Source organism: Thrips palmi, unplaced genomic scaffold, assembly GCF_012932325.1.
Source record: "Thrips palmi isolate BJ-2018 unplaced genomic scaffold, TpBJ-2018v1 HiC_scaffold_11, whole genome shotgun sequence".
Classification (NCBI taxonomy): Eukaryota; Metazoa; Arthropoda; class Insecta; order Thysanoptera; family Thripidae; genus Thrips; species Thrips palmi.
Genome location: NW_023144622.1, coordinates 111664 through 125089, shown reverse-complemented (window position 1 = coordinate 125089; position 13426 = coordinate 111664). Strand labels below are relative to the sequence as shown.

General features: G+C 40.6%; 3 protein-coding genes across 6 annotated transcripts in view; 2 read left to right on the top strand and 1 right to left on the bottom strand.

Annotated features, from left to right (window-relative positions):
* Nucleotides 1-13426, top strand: part of LOC117639357 — a 192267-nt gene that overhangs the window by 72454 nt on the left and 106387 nt on the right. The window lies entirely within an intron of this gene.
* Nucleotides 2818-5328, bottom strand: LOC117639364 (dnaJ homolog shv). Its single transcript, XM_034374949.1, has 7 exons — nt 4996-5328; nt 4501-4657; nt 4197-4424; nt 3963-4105; nt 3613-3871; nt 3208-3361; nt 2818-3113 (listed from the first exon to the last, which is right to left on the bottom strand). Exons 1-7 carry the CDS (start codon nt 5064-5066, stop codon nt 3049-3051), a joined length of 1077 nt encoding a protein of 358 aa, XP_034230840.1. The 5' UTR covers nt 5067-5328; the 3' UTR covers nt 2818-3048.
* LOC117639359 lies at nt 5802-13010 on the top strand. Of its 3 annotated transcripts, none has more exons than XM_034374941.1 (20): nt 5802-6065; nt 6340-6626; nt 6701-6918; nt 7011-7140; nt 7253-7693; nt 7773-8030; nt 8120-8306; nt 8401-8582; nt 8660-8914; nt 8998-9281; nt 9370-9614; nt 9709-9924; nt 10016-10299; nt 10394-10429; nt 10727-10924; nt 11004-11237; nt 11913-12107; nt 12204-12487; nt 12568-12685; nt 12772-13010. In XM_034374941.1, the coding sequence occupies exons 1-20, from the start codon at nt 6011-6013 to the stop codon at nt 12925-12927; spliced, it is 4263 nt and encodes a 1420-aa protein (XP_034230832.1). In that variant the 5' UTR covers nt 5802-6010; the 3' UTR covers nt 12928-13010. The 3 variants fall into 3 exon arrangements, with proteins under 3 accessions (XP_034230832.1, XP_034230834.1, XP_034230833.1); XM_034374943.1 differs by having other exon boundaries at nt 5802-6170; nt 12772-12927; XM_034374942.1 differs by lacking the exon at nt 5802-6065 and adding an exon at nt 6089-6202 and having other exon boundaries at nt 12772-12927.

Genomic DNA, 13426 nt, shown 5'->3' with positions numbered 1-13426 from the left:
TGCGCTAATGCACGAAATAAAACATGCACTTCGTAACGCACGAATTTGTGCGCAAGTATGCAGAAAATCGTGCATTTTCGCGCACAAATTTGTACGTTGCGAAGTGCATGTTTAATTTCGTGCATTGGCGCGCAGAGAAACCTTCATAGTAATTTAGTGTAGCAATAAATTTGTTGATAGCCGTGTTAAAGCACTCAAACGTTTGTGCGTTGTTATGTTACTGATCGGTACTACGAGTCCGAGAGCGTGATGATCCAGACTATATTTGTTGATAACCACATTAAAGCACTCAAACGTTGGTGCGTTACTCCAGACTCCTGGAGCCAGTCCAGTAGTGGACCCATGCCCTAAAAAAGTCCAAGTTTTTATTCAGCCCCTGGCTGTAAGTGAGTAACAGCGACATCCCTGAATTGTTGACGAGTTCAACAGCTCGAACGCGGGGCGGACACTATCTGATAGCACGGCCATAAATCGGGAAGCGGGGTGAAGGGAGGGGGAGGCCCTCCCCAAGCCCACTCCTACCCCAGCAGCCCAGCCAGCGCAGCCCAGCAGCAGAACCAAATCGAAATAAAGCCGCAGCCTTTGGCGATTTGGATTATGGGATATTCGTCTTGTGCGGCGCCGACCCCCCTTCTCCTTCTTCTTTTTTCAAGCAGCCGATTCAGAGTGACTTCGTCTTTCCGTGGAGCTAGACAGCCGCAGTTTAGTGGCCGGACAGTGTGTGTGACAGAGAGAGAGAGAGAGAGAGAGAGAGAGAGAGAGAGAGAAAGAGACAGCAAAGACCCCGGCCGGCGGATGGAGGGGGAGATTTGGAGCAAATGACCGCGAAATAGCGATAACATTGTGATTTTATTACCACCACCCGCTGCCGCGCCACCTTCCTGGACACTGGGCAGCCTGGGCAGGGACCGCCGCGGGGCAGGGACGGTCTCGGTAGCTTGTGGTGGCCACCCGTTTTGTGGCCACAAAGCTTCAGCCATAAAGAACGTAGATTTTTGACCGCGGGAAAAGTTAAATGGGGAACCTCGTCATTTTCCGTCAACACGCAGCACATCTTGATGACGCTGGTTTCCGGTTTCACGGCGGCTTAGCCAAACTATGCCGCGCCACTATTTGTCCGCAGTGGAGGGTGCGGGCGGCCTCTGGGCGATGATGATGGCGTGCCGGTGCCAAGCTCTGGGGCTGAGATGGTAAAGATGTCGGCTAGCGGGAGAAGCCCTGGATTCGACTCCCAGGTGAAAGAATCTTTTCCTCAGCCTACCTCTCAAACCCGGTATCATCACTCTAAGATAAGACGTGTCAGACAGGTGTGTTGTCGTAGCTCAGGTGGCAGAGCGATGGGCCGTGGAGGCTGGTTGGAGGCCATGCGGCAGCACACGATTCCCGTTGGACCTGGTTCGCTACCAGCCAGGTCAGGTTACTAACCCTTTATGATTGCCCCTACCCCACTCTCCCTCTGGGAGGGGGGGTAGGGGGGGTAGGAGCCGACGGCGGGAACTCTTTTGCACCTTGAGTTGACTGCGTGCCAAATGGGTTGCCTACACTGACGGCGCGCCTCCGAGGGGCTGATTAGAGGAAGGGGACACTCTTGCAGTACAGGGTCACGCCGTCAAGGTAGGGTACCCACCTGACACCCTCCTAGCACCTTCAGAGGGGAGAGGAACAGAGACGAGTGTTTGCTTCGCGTCCATATTGTTATAGCCTGGAAGAACCGCGCCGTCAAGGTAGGCTACCCATTTGACACGCTGCTGCAGGTGCAGCGCTGCGGCGGGAAGTAAGAGCCGCCATTCATTTCGAACGCGTCTTCTTACCTCCTGTGCCTCGCGGACTCTCGGCGGTTCGGTTCGGCCCACTCTGCCTGGCACTGCCTCGAACCATCAGTCATATTTCAGTCCTGCCTGCCTTATCCGCCATCGTGCTCTATTCAGACGCCACCTCCCTTCTCCCACTACTCCTGTGGCCCTTCCAGCGCCCCTCCCCTCCCCTCCGCAAACTAAAAAAATAAAAACTTGAGAAGGGAAAAAAACCGTCAAGTACTGTGTCATACTTTCCAATACACTTCCGCAGCGAAGCTGTAGCCGCGCGTCATTCCGGCGTGACTGTGATGAAGCCTTGAGACGAAGCCTTGAGACGAAGCGGACCTCGTAGATGAGATGAAGTGAATTCTGTCACATGTGACCCGATGAAAGAAGTGATAACACTTGAGTAACTTCGTTGCTAACTTACGAAAGGGAATTATATACTCACAGAGGAAATACAATAGCATTTTAGGGTTTTTTATTAACCACAAGTCTTTCAGGAGCACGAAACAAAATACGTACAGAATGGAGCAAAAATGAAAATGTAAATTGGTTCCGAGTCCAACACTATCATATAATATTTTATACCTAGAAGCAAAACGTTCTTTACAGATACACATTTGAATTGAAAGCAGGAACACATTACAATGGTCTTTCGAGTAAATAATACATTCATCTTGAAGACATGAGCTCTCTGCACTGACCCCATTCTAACAATCAGAACAACCAAAGTTACAGTAGCAGAAATTTTCCTTATTTTGTAATAAAATGTGATCATATACAAGACAGTAGTGCAAATGTCAAACATTTTTGTTAAGGGGAAACCACACAATGCAAATTGTAAAAATTCTATTCCAAATACACGACTCATTAAATAATATAATAATGATAAATAGATAAACTGAAGTTTGATACGCTACAGCAGCAACTGCAAGTGATGCAGTCTCATGGCACAGCTTTGATTGCCATATGGGTGACCTTCCTATACATGATACATGAAAGAAGACCAACTTTCATAATTAAGTAATCCATGAATGTATTACATAAAAAGATATTTCACAGCCTTCAATATCCCTTCAAAGACAAGTATATTTGTCTTGAAAGTGTATGATCTACTATGTCAAAAGAATTTGACTTCTTGGTCTGACCACACAGTGTGAGACCACTAAAAAAAAAAAACAATGCAGACCCATATCTTGAAACAGGTCAAGGGCATCTAATTGAAAATTACTGTATCAAATTTATTTTCCTAAAATCCTTGCAGTCCATTGTAAACTTTAAAGCTTGAGCCTTGTCCAAGTAGCTTCTTGATCGCTGAGGGAAAGAAAATTAAGTATTAAGCAACATTTAAATTGTGTAAAAAAAGATTAAGGCAGGTTTGAGGGAGGCTTTAAAACTTATCAAGTACCTTCTTGGTCTTCTTGAGAAAACGCATTCTTTGGGAATTCTACATCAAAGGAAATAATGAGGGCGCCATGTAAATTGTTATTCTCAAAGTTTGGCATGCCTTCCCCCTTCTTACGAATTTTGGTTCCAGGGGGTGTGACCTTGTCTCTAGTAACCTGCACAGAGGAGAAAAGAAACATTTTAAATTTTGGGGAATTCCATCAAGAACAGTATACCTAGGGAACACATCAATAAAAGAAGCTTCAATATGATGCAGCCACCAAAAAATTAATGAAAACCCAGAATTAAATGATTTAAAAACAAAATTGACAAGAAAGTTATCCTATTTACACTCATTTTGATGTGCTGTCAAGGCATATTGCAGCAAAAGCCAACAAGTTTACCAGTAAAAACAGCAGAAACTTACAGTAACTTTGTGGCCATCTAGGTGCTCTATCTCTGTAGAGAAGCCCACTAATGCATCTTCAAGAGATATTGTCATGTTGGTGTATAGATCGTCACCTCTTCTCTCAAATTTATTGTGAGTTTGTGTTTTTATTTTTAAAATGAGGTCTCCTGGTTCTCCATCAACATGAGGCTCTCCTTCAGCCACAAACTTAGTTTCTTGACCATCAACCATGCCTGCCTCTATCTCAATTTCCAAGGTTCTCTCCTCATTAACTAACCTGCAAATCAAGATGAACATAAATGCATTATAATTGATTTAGACCCGAAGAATGAACAAGACAGATTAAGAACTGAAATAAATCAACTTACTTGACATTTGGACATTCATCACAAACAGTCTGTTGCATCATTTGGAAACGACCAGGTCCAAGAGATTTCGTCACAACCTCCTGTCGACAATTACACTTTCGTGTCCCCTTTGCTGGTTTCATAACAGGTTTGTTTCGAGTTATCTGTAAGTTTTAAAATAATTGTTAATTTTTTTGAGGAAAGTAAATATGAAAATTTTAAAAGAGTAAGGAGTTCTAATACACTTAAACTTACCTCTACAAAGTTTCCTGAATACAATTCTTCTAGGGTCACCCATAGATCCATAACAATATTTGCCCCCTTCGGTGTTTCTTGTTGCTGGTCGTGTTGATTTCCGAAGGGGAAACCAAAATCACCGAAGAAACTGGCAAACGGATCACCATGATTCATCATACCTTCCTTTTTCAAACATTCTTCTCCGCATCGATCATACTGCTCTCTTTTCTCTTGGTCGGAGAGTACCTAAATGACAAGAACCTTGTTAGTTTGAGCAATACGAATCTTGTAAGGAGAAACTTCTCATATTTTTACAACTTACCTCATAAGCAGCTCCCAAATCTTGAAACTTGCTAGAGGCATCGGGGTCTCCTGTATTTTTATCAGGATGAAGCTCCTTTGCTAATCTTCTGTATGCTTTTTTAATTTGGTTAAGATTAGCACTGCGTGGTACTCCTAAGATGGAGTAAAAGTCTCTCCTATGAGAAATGAGGTACGATTAATATGAATACAATCAAAATGAATGGGAAAGACTACGCAATCAAAAAAGTTGGCACTAGTCAAAGGCAAGATCCTGTTTAGAAACGTTGGCATATTAATAAAACACATGCACATAAAGCATGATGTGTACTCTTAGTTTACTATTGAGTAAAAATGCAAATTTAGATGCGTTCGTCGCATTGACCGGGCATAAAACCGGTATGAAGCAGACGTAGCAGAAGAGATTTGACGAGGGCAACTTAACCAAACATAATACCATTTACCTCGAAAATAGCGCTAAGATTAAGTGTAAACATAAAGAGAATGAAGAACTCACCCACATTCAACGGCAAGAAAACATAGGAAAAGATTTAACACTATAAAAGAAAATGATTTAATGGGAGCCATTGCAGACCACAAACCACTGACACCTTAACTTAAACAAGATGTGGTCGACTCTGATTGGCCAATGCCTGTACGCAGGCTTGTCTGCCGAACTTACGAAAAGAAATATCTTTTCTTTCGTGGGTGTTGAGATTTGCTGGTCTCCTGCAAAACATTTTAGTTGGGATTGTTAATGGTGTCAATTTTTCTACAAAATGAATCACATAGTGGCTTGGAAATGAAATGGTAGTCAACACTAGACAGTTTCGTGTTGGCAATGTCGCATGGTCCATCTGGATGTGCATTTGTTTTCCGGTCGGCCACCTGAAAGAAATAGGAGCCGAGGGGTGGGGGCGCTGGAGGGGAGGGGCTCCTACCCTACGGCCATCCGGAGGGGACCCGAGGTGTCGAAACTAAACGGTCCAACCTATCCTAACCTAACCTAACGGGCTCGCGACAGATCTTTTTCTAACTCGCGACAGATCTTTCTCTAACTCGTGACAGATCATTCTCTAACTCGCGGCAGATCTTTCTCTAACTCGCGACAGATCTTTCTCTAACTCGCGACATATCTTTCTCTAACTCGCGGCAGATCATTCTCTAACTCGCGATAGATCTTCCCGCCAAACGCGACCGAAAAAAAAGCACGGACGTGGAATAGAACCCGCGCCTGCAGCGTATGGCCTAGGGACGCTAGCCTTCATACCTCATACCCCCCGAAGCTCGCGGCTCCTCCCCTCAACGCGCGCGGCTCCTATTTCTTTCAGGTGGTGAACCGCCCGGACGCCCTAGATGCGGCGAAGATGCCTCAATTAAACATCTCCTAGAGATCTGTGATTTCACTGATAAATCCTCATTTGAAGACCACCTCAGCCAAAATCACATAAGTACAACTAGGAACCAAAAAAGAGAAGAATACCCTGGCTTCCGGCCTCTAATACGCCCGAGGGCGAAGGCCATTTACATTCATGCCCCCCCCCCCTAGTGCGTTCCGTGTTCGGGGCAGCATGTCAGGAACAACAGGTATTTAAACAAACAAATCTTAGAGAATCTGTTGTCAAGGGAAAACAATTATTTCATGGCTGGAAACAAAATCTTAAATCCACACTCAATTTGATTCACGGATGAGTATGTTAACAAATGAATGTCTTGTGTCATGGGTTTGTTTTCCTTTACATAACCTCGTACTTCCATGTGCCTTGTACTCCCATGTATTTATGGAAATTATGATTTTTGCTTCCTTTTTTGATCTCACTATATATCTCTTGGCCTAAATATATTAAATTTTCCGTTACAGAGCTACTGGAAAGGCTGTATAGTGATGGAGAACCTTTCGCCAAACGCCTCTGCCTTGCACATAATGTATTTCAGTCAACGCGTTTGCCCCTGCCAAGGAAAGAGGAAGCTGTCACCAACTGGCTATGCCAGGCTGCTGATAAATTCAAAGGAAAAGGCAAGAGGAAAAGTCTCTCTGACTCATCAGGTGATTTTGTAAAGTTGTGGTCAACTCTCCATGCTTGTATAACAAATCCGAAGTTTGAATACGCCAACATAAGGCCTAGCACAAAAGGGTACATAATTGAGGTGAGTGATTAACAGTAGCTACAGTTTCACCAATACCTACTTTGTATCCATGTTTTTATTTGCTTTGTCTGCAGGTTCTCTCCAAACAATTAAATAGAATAGACTTCTCTCATAAAGATACTGTGGTATTGGAATGTGCCACAACTGTCTTCAAAGCCAAAAGTTTTGAGTCCTATTTTGGCACCAACAGTGGGTTGTGCGTTGACTTTGCAACTCTTTTGCTTAAGTCTATGTCCATTGAGTGCCCTGAGCATGTGCCATTAATTCAGACCTGCTTGACAACATTCCAGAAGTGAGTTGTATTTTGGTTCTTCCTGTTCTCCCATATTTGCTGTTCAATAATCTGAAGAGAAACCTGATTTAATTTTTCCTATTGTTTCCCAGTCTTAGTAAATCAAGAAATGATCTGCGTCTAAAATTCTTGGATCAAATGATGTTTGTTTTGGCTGAGATGTTAAAGTCTGTAGAAAGTAATTCGTCTGTTCATCATGACATTCATAAGTTTGTCAGGGAGGTGAGTCTTGGCATTTTGTTACCATGAAGATGAAATTATGGAATATACTATACTTGACTCATGAATTTGAATTTGCTGCTTTTATTGATCAGAATTGAATTTCCTATTTCAGGTATTGTTCCCTCACACATCATCTGATTTTTTCGAATTCCTTCGTGATAATGTTGTCACAGTAGCCTGCACTGAAAAGCAGTACCCTGTTCCAAATAAGTTTTTGACGGTTCTTGAGACAGCCAGGAGCTCACTTGATGAAGACTCATTTATTAACTTGTTGACTATGATTTGCACTTCATTTGCTATAAATCAAAAAGATGATAAAGACCGGTATTCATTTGTATTCCCAATGTATGTTTGTATCTCTTATCTTGTTGGATTTGAGGTAAAGAAAGAGGGAATAGCTGTGTCTTATGAAAGGTTGAGTCAAATCTGTGCTAAGGGAGAGATCAAGACTATGTCCCTCAGAGTCCTTTACAATATGATTAAGCCTCTAACAGGGAAGGTATCTACTTTGAATTCTACAATAAATGGCACATCTTTAAGTGTGTGGCTAACGGTAAGTATATGAACTTATTGAGAGTAAGGATTGTTTATTTATCATGATGATAAACCTGTTTTGATCTTGTTTTTGCTAGGCACTTGTGGAAAGTTTCTTTACCACTTCATCCTTGATTGATCCTGCTTCCTCATTGAAGCTTATGTCTTCTCTGATGGACTCGTTCCCTTTTTTGGTCGAGAGTAATTTCAAGAATATCTTCAGTGTAATTGTGGCTAAGCCTTTTCCGGAGGACTTAATTCCTGAATATACAACTTTCCTTTGTGGAGCACTTGCCTTGTACAACAAACTGAGTCGTTTACCTCACTTTACTGCAGTTTTCATTGCATCTCTACAAGTTTGTTTCCATTTTTTAACTTTTTATTTTCTCACCTGTTTAAAATTCTGCTTTATTAGGTAGTTAATGGGAATTTCCTTTTTGTTTAGGATGGATTTATAAAACAACAAGGTGGCGGCATTTTACCGCCAAGTCATAACATGTGGCTACCACCTTCATTCACTCAACAGCTTGTTGAAGTAGCCACTGTTATGCCCTCTGCAACATCCTGTAGGATCCTTAATTTTCTCATCAGCCATTTTGATACTTTCATGGAACCAAATTTTTCACTTGACAGTGAGTGCCATGTCTACATCTTTTTGTTTTAAAAACATGTGTGTTGTGTAGTTTCTCTAGACTTTGTTTGTTGAAATGTATTATGTAATTCCAGGAGGCTACAAGAACTTACTCCTTCATACTATTTTTGAACTCATTACCTCTATCTTCAGAGGTATCCGTTTGATAGAACTGTCCACAACTGATAAAGCTCGAAGTGACTTTTGTGGTGTGATGCATAAACTAAGTTCAAAGCTTGGTGCATTTGGTGACTTGGTTTTAAAAGATGACAAAAATGTATGATAGATACTTCATAACATTTCTAGTATTTAAATACCCACTAATCTGAGGTTAATTTGATAATTTTTTTCTAGGACTGTCTATTGCTTATTTCATTTTTAAATGCTGCTTATCATTGGGCAGCTCAAGCAGTCCTCATTGAGCAGTATGCTGACGCAGGCCGTGAAGAGCTGCTGCTATCAATTGGAACTAATCTTAAAACCGAATGCAAAGATTTATGTGGTGGCAGCATTCTTTCTTACTTGCATCCATACTTGACCCACAAGCAATGGGAGTCTATTTATGACAAAGCAGTTAACCTAGATAATGAAGATTGCAGGAGTTTACTGGTTCGTTTATGCAATTAGCAAATATGAACTTATGGCAACAACTTAAATGTACTTTTGTTTAATGTCTTTCTTCTGGTTTCCAGATCAAATTAGACGCTCAACTTCTTTCTGCTCTTCTTATGTTCAATTCTTCCCAATCCTCTTTACCCAAAGTTGTTGCAAAGCGCGCATGTGCTTTGATGGTACAAAAGCCCACTGGCCCATGTCAAACAATTGACCGTAACTTAATATCTAATGTAATTACAATGGCAAGCTTGCTTGATGCCTCTGAGCTCTTATCCCTTGGGGACTGCCTCACTGCTAGTCTCATCGCCAATCAAAATGATGACTCACTTAATGATATTATGGCACATTTAACCGAAGAAAGGTTTGTATTATTCAACACATTTGAATGCAACCAAACCATTTTTAATTTATTGTGTCAGTTTGAAACTTTTTTTCCTTTCACGTTTCAGGTTGATTGCTTGTAGTCTGGTTTGCTGTCTCTTAAAAAGTTTGAGGCGAAAAGTGAAAGCTTCCAAACGCAGGAGGGATGATTCTGAAGCAAATGTTTGGAGGGTTGCCAAAGCAGTCTTAGGTAAAATTGATGCGGAAGTTCTAATACAGCAAGAACTGGAAGGAGACCCTGTGTCTGAAGAACTGAGCTCCGTGCTTTTATCCATGGCTTCTTCTCTCTCCTCAACTCTGTCATCCCTGGATGGTAACTTATGCTTCAATGATTTGTTATAGTTTCAACTTTATTTTTATGTTTATCTGAAGTGTTAATTATTGTTTGTTCATTGTGTACAAATCAGGTGGTGAGAGGCGGTTGTCTGGAGAAGAGAGTGATTTGACCATTATCTCGCAGCACCTTCATATCCTCCATTCTTTCCCTCTTGGCTTCTTTATATCTGGATGTCAAGATGTCGTATTTCTGTCTTTGTTAAGTTTGGCTCTCGATTGTTCATCTCTTGCCCCATCACAGATAAGAGATGAAATTCTCCAAGAAATTTTCGATCATCTATTGTTGGGTGAGAATTTCCCTTCAAACTTATTACCTTTTGTATGTCATGTTTCAATTTTGGATCATTGCTAATAATAAGAATAATTATTATTGATTAGGATTATATGAGAAGATTGAACAACGGAGTCCAAATCTGAAGGGATACATCGACCATAAGGCTTTAATTGGTGCCCTGGCATATTTTGTAGTCCATCATAATGTTGGGAGTCGTCTTTTGGAACTGCTGTTGGCACAAGCTTTACATGAAGAGCAATTGCTGGAACAAATTCTTGATAGAATCATAGTGATGAAAACAGAAGGCAAGAAGGAAACTCCAAGCAAAGAAAATTTACTGCTGGGAACCCTTTTCTTACAAGTCTCCTCAGGAATAAAATTAAAATCGGTAAGTAAGTCCTAAAAATAAATTTGAATTTTGTAATTTGTCACAGAGTTAAGTGTTGAATGATGATGCATTTCCTTTTTCGTGCTATCTCCAGTTGGGGTCTCTCGAATCTTCAGTAAATCTAGATAAGGTAATATATGTTTACATTTTTTTCTGCACTCATGCTTTTTAACCCTTTGTAGTACTACAGAGAGAGGGGAAGACGACTTTTGCCTCTGGTATGGTTCAACCAACCACATCCAAAACCTCAATTTTTCAAAACACAGTAATTTATTATTAGTGTGCATTAGGCCACAAGTTGATGGATTAAGGGACACTTAGTACTAAGCTTGACTGATACTTGATAAAAATATATCATGTTCTTATCTTGTTGCATGTTATGCTTGTTTTTTTTTTTTTAAATAATGAATTGTGATTTGTGTTTCAGTCCACCACGGATCCCATAAGAAAATTGAATAAGACCCGTAAAAAAATAGCCAAGACCTTTGAAAATCTTATTCAGAGCCAACTTGTCAACACTAAAGAAGGATTGCATGCCTTTAGCCTTTGTCTGGAATACTACATAAGCTTGGAGAAGGGCATAGGCAACCTCTCCCATGAATTTGAGTCATTTTGCCACTTTGCAGTGAGTACACATACCTCACTTAGTTCTTATCTAAGTTTTTTTTTCTATTTGCTCAACTAAGAAAAATTTTTGTCATTAGGTTTCTTCACTAAACTCTTCTGAGAAGTCAGAATCTAAAGCAGCTGAGTCTTTTATTTTAACAGTTTGTTGCCATCGGCAAAAGCTGAATGCAATCCCAGAGTTCTTAATCAAGGATGTTTGGTCTTATTTAAAACTGTCCAACCAGCCAAATGAAGCTATTTTGAAAGCTATCATGCAGGCAGCGACTGATGGAGAAACTTCTTGCATAATTGACGATCTTTTGTCGATGGCAGTAAGTTTTCACACGCTCAAGGGTCATTCTACAGAAATGTTACTATTTGAACTTCATGGGGCATCTTATCAAATTGGTTGATAGCAAAGGTCTTGTTCTTTTCAATGGCCAGCACTTATCTTTGGTAAAGATTAGATCTCCAGGTGGTCTTGGAAAGGTGTCAAATGTAAGCTCTTCCCTGGGGTAAATCGGGGAAGGAAAGTACAGGGTAAGAAAAGTACTCCCTTATGGAGCATATATCACGACTTTGAGCCATTCCTCAACCAGTTATTTCAACTAAACATGACAATCCATGTGGGAAATTCATGTCAATGGGATGTTGAGATGCATGTTCTAGGCCACAGGGCAGTGTCCTTTTTTCACCCTGTACTTTTCTTTCCGAACTTATCCGTAATTGCTGTGTGAAGCAGAGCCCCAGGAATGTTTGATAGCTCAGATGTCCATTTTATTGGGGGGAAACAGCTGTTTTTGGAAGTTTGCAACACTTGCAATTTTCTGTCATTACCTATGGCCAGAGTTGCAAAATGAGGCATGGCAATGGACAACCCAAATTTTTTGAAAAGTTGGGGATCCAAAAGTCATTTCTGTGCTGTAGAATGAAACTTCTGTATTTACATTATTATATTCCTAAAGAAAGTTTTATTTCTGTAACTGATTTGATCTCTGTATGTGCAGCAACATCCTGACCATGATCAGAAATGTTTTCACAATATGATTAAAATTTGGTCCATGTTGATGAGGATAAAAAGTTTAACCAAAGTGCATCAAAAGAGCTTGGATGCTCTGAAGGACATGTTCAGACTTCAGCAGCTTGGGAAAGTGAACCCCAAATGGCTGCTGGGATTTTTACATGATGTTTTGATATCACAGGTATGTTTGTCAACTACTATTTTTTTATTTTAATTATGATTTACAAAGGTTTTTTTTTTTTTTTTTAAATATAACTATCAATGTTTTCCTCAACAGGTCAAATTAAATCTGCAAGATATGGACTTGTGCTTCCTTATTCTGCATGATGTCAAGTGGCCTCTGAATGATCACGCATACTATATTTCGGTTGCAAGACAGTTTTTGTCTGTCTTATCTGCTATTTTTATGCACCGTTTTTCTTTTGCACTAGATTGTGTACCCAGCTTCATGCAAATGCTGCAGAGCCTTGTGAATTCATTAGCAGTGGCAAGCAAGCAGAGAACTAAGATGTCTTATACAGAAAGTACTGAGTTGGCAGGGATTGCATTTGAGGCAGAAAAGTATGTTGATTTTAGGGGTACTTGTACTTTTGAAGGTTGACATTTTCAAACACATTCTAATTTTTTCGCTATTTTAACAGGTTGGTAACTATTTTCACCAAACCACTCTATAAAAAATCACTAAAGAGAGTTGGTGCCTATTTCATAGCTGATCTTATTTCCATTTTTGAAACAATCCCTCTATGTTCATCGGTGAAGGTGAGTAATATTGCTGAACCTCAAGATGTATTAAGGAAAACAACAACAGCTCCATCTCAATGACTTGTTTACATTTTACTTTTCAGAAACACTTTGAAAATATGGTTTATGCACTTTTGAAAATCATGGATGACCATGCCTTGAAATTCCTGCTTCGTGTAATGTCTGTGTCCTCAACTGAAATCTTTAAAAAGCTTCAAACATCTTACAAGAAGTTCCACTCGTTTAAAGGCAAGTTGTAATTTGAGAAATTCCCAAATGTTACTGCAATGTTGCAAATTTGTATGTATTTATGTTGTATTAAAAGTCCCATGAAACCTGTAAATTGGGTTGATGTTTTCTTTTTACCCCAACACAAGCTACCGCCATGGGCCATGGTCCCACTGTGGGCTATCAACCCATCAGAGTTGAGTTACTGATGTGAAGCCTACATTAGGCTGCGTGTTGGAACCTCCACCTTGAACTTGAGCCTAGCAAACAAAGTACATATTTAAAAAAGCCACAATGGACATCTTTTTGTGAGAGGCAATATTAGTAAAGAAAAGCTACACCCAGTCAATATTAAAAATGATCTTACATTTTCAGCCCTCAGGTACGATAAATTCGAAGTTGCGCAAAATACCCACACTAAATGTCTGAAGCAGGAAAAATATCTGACTAGAGCACAACCAATAAGTTTATCCGTGATCTGAAAAATTGGCTTCTGACTGCCCTACAAGTGAGCGAAAGCGACACCGGGCG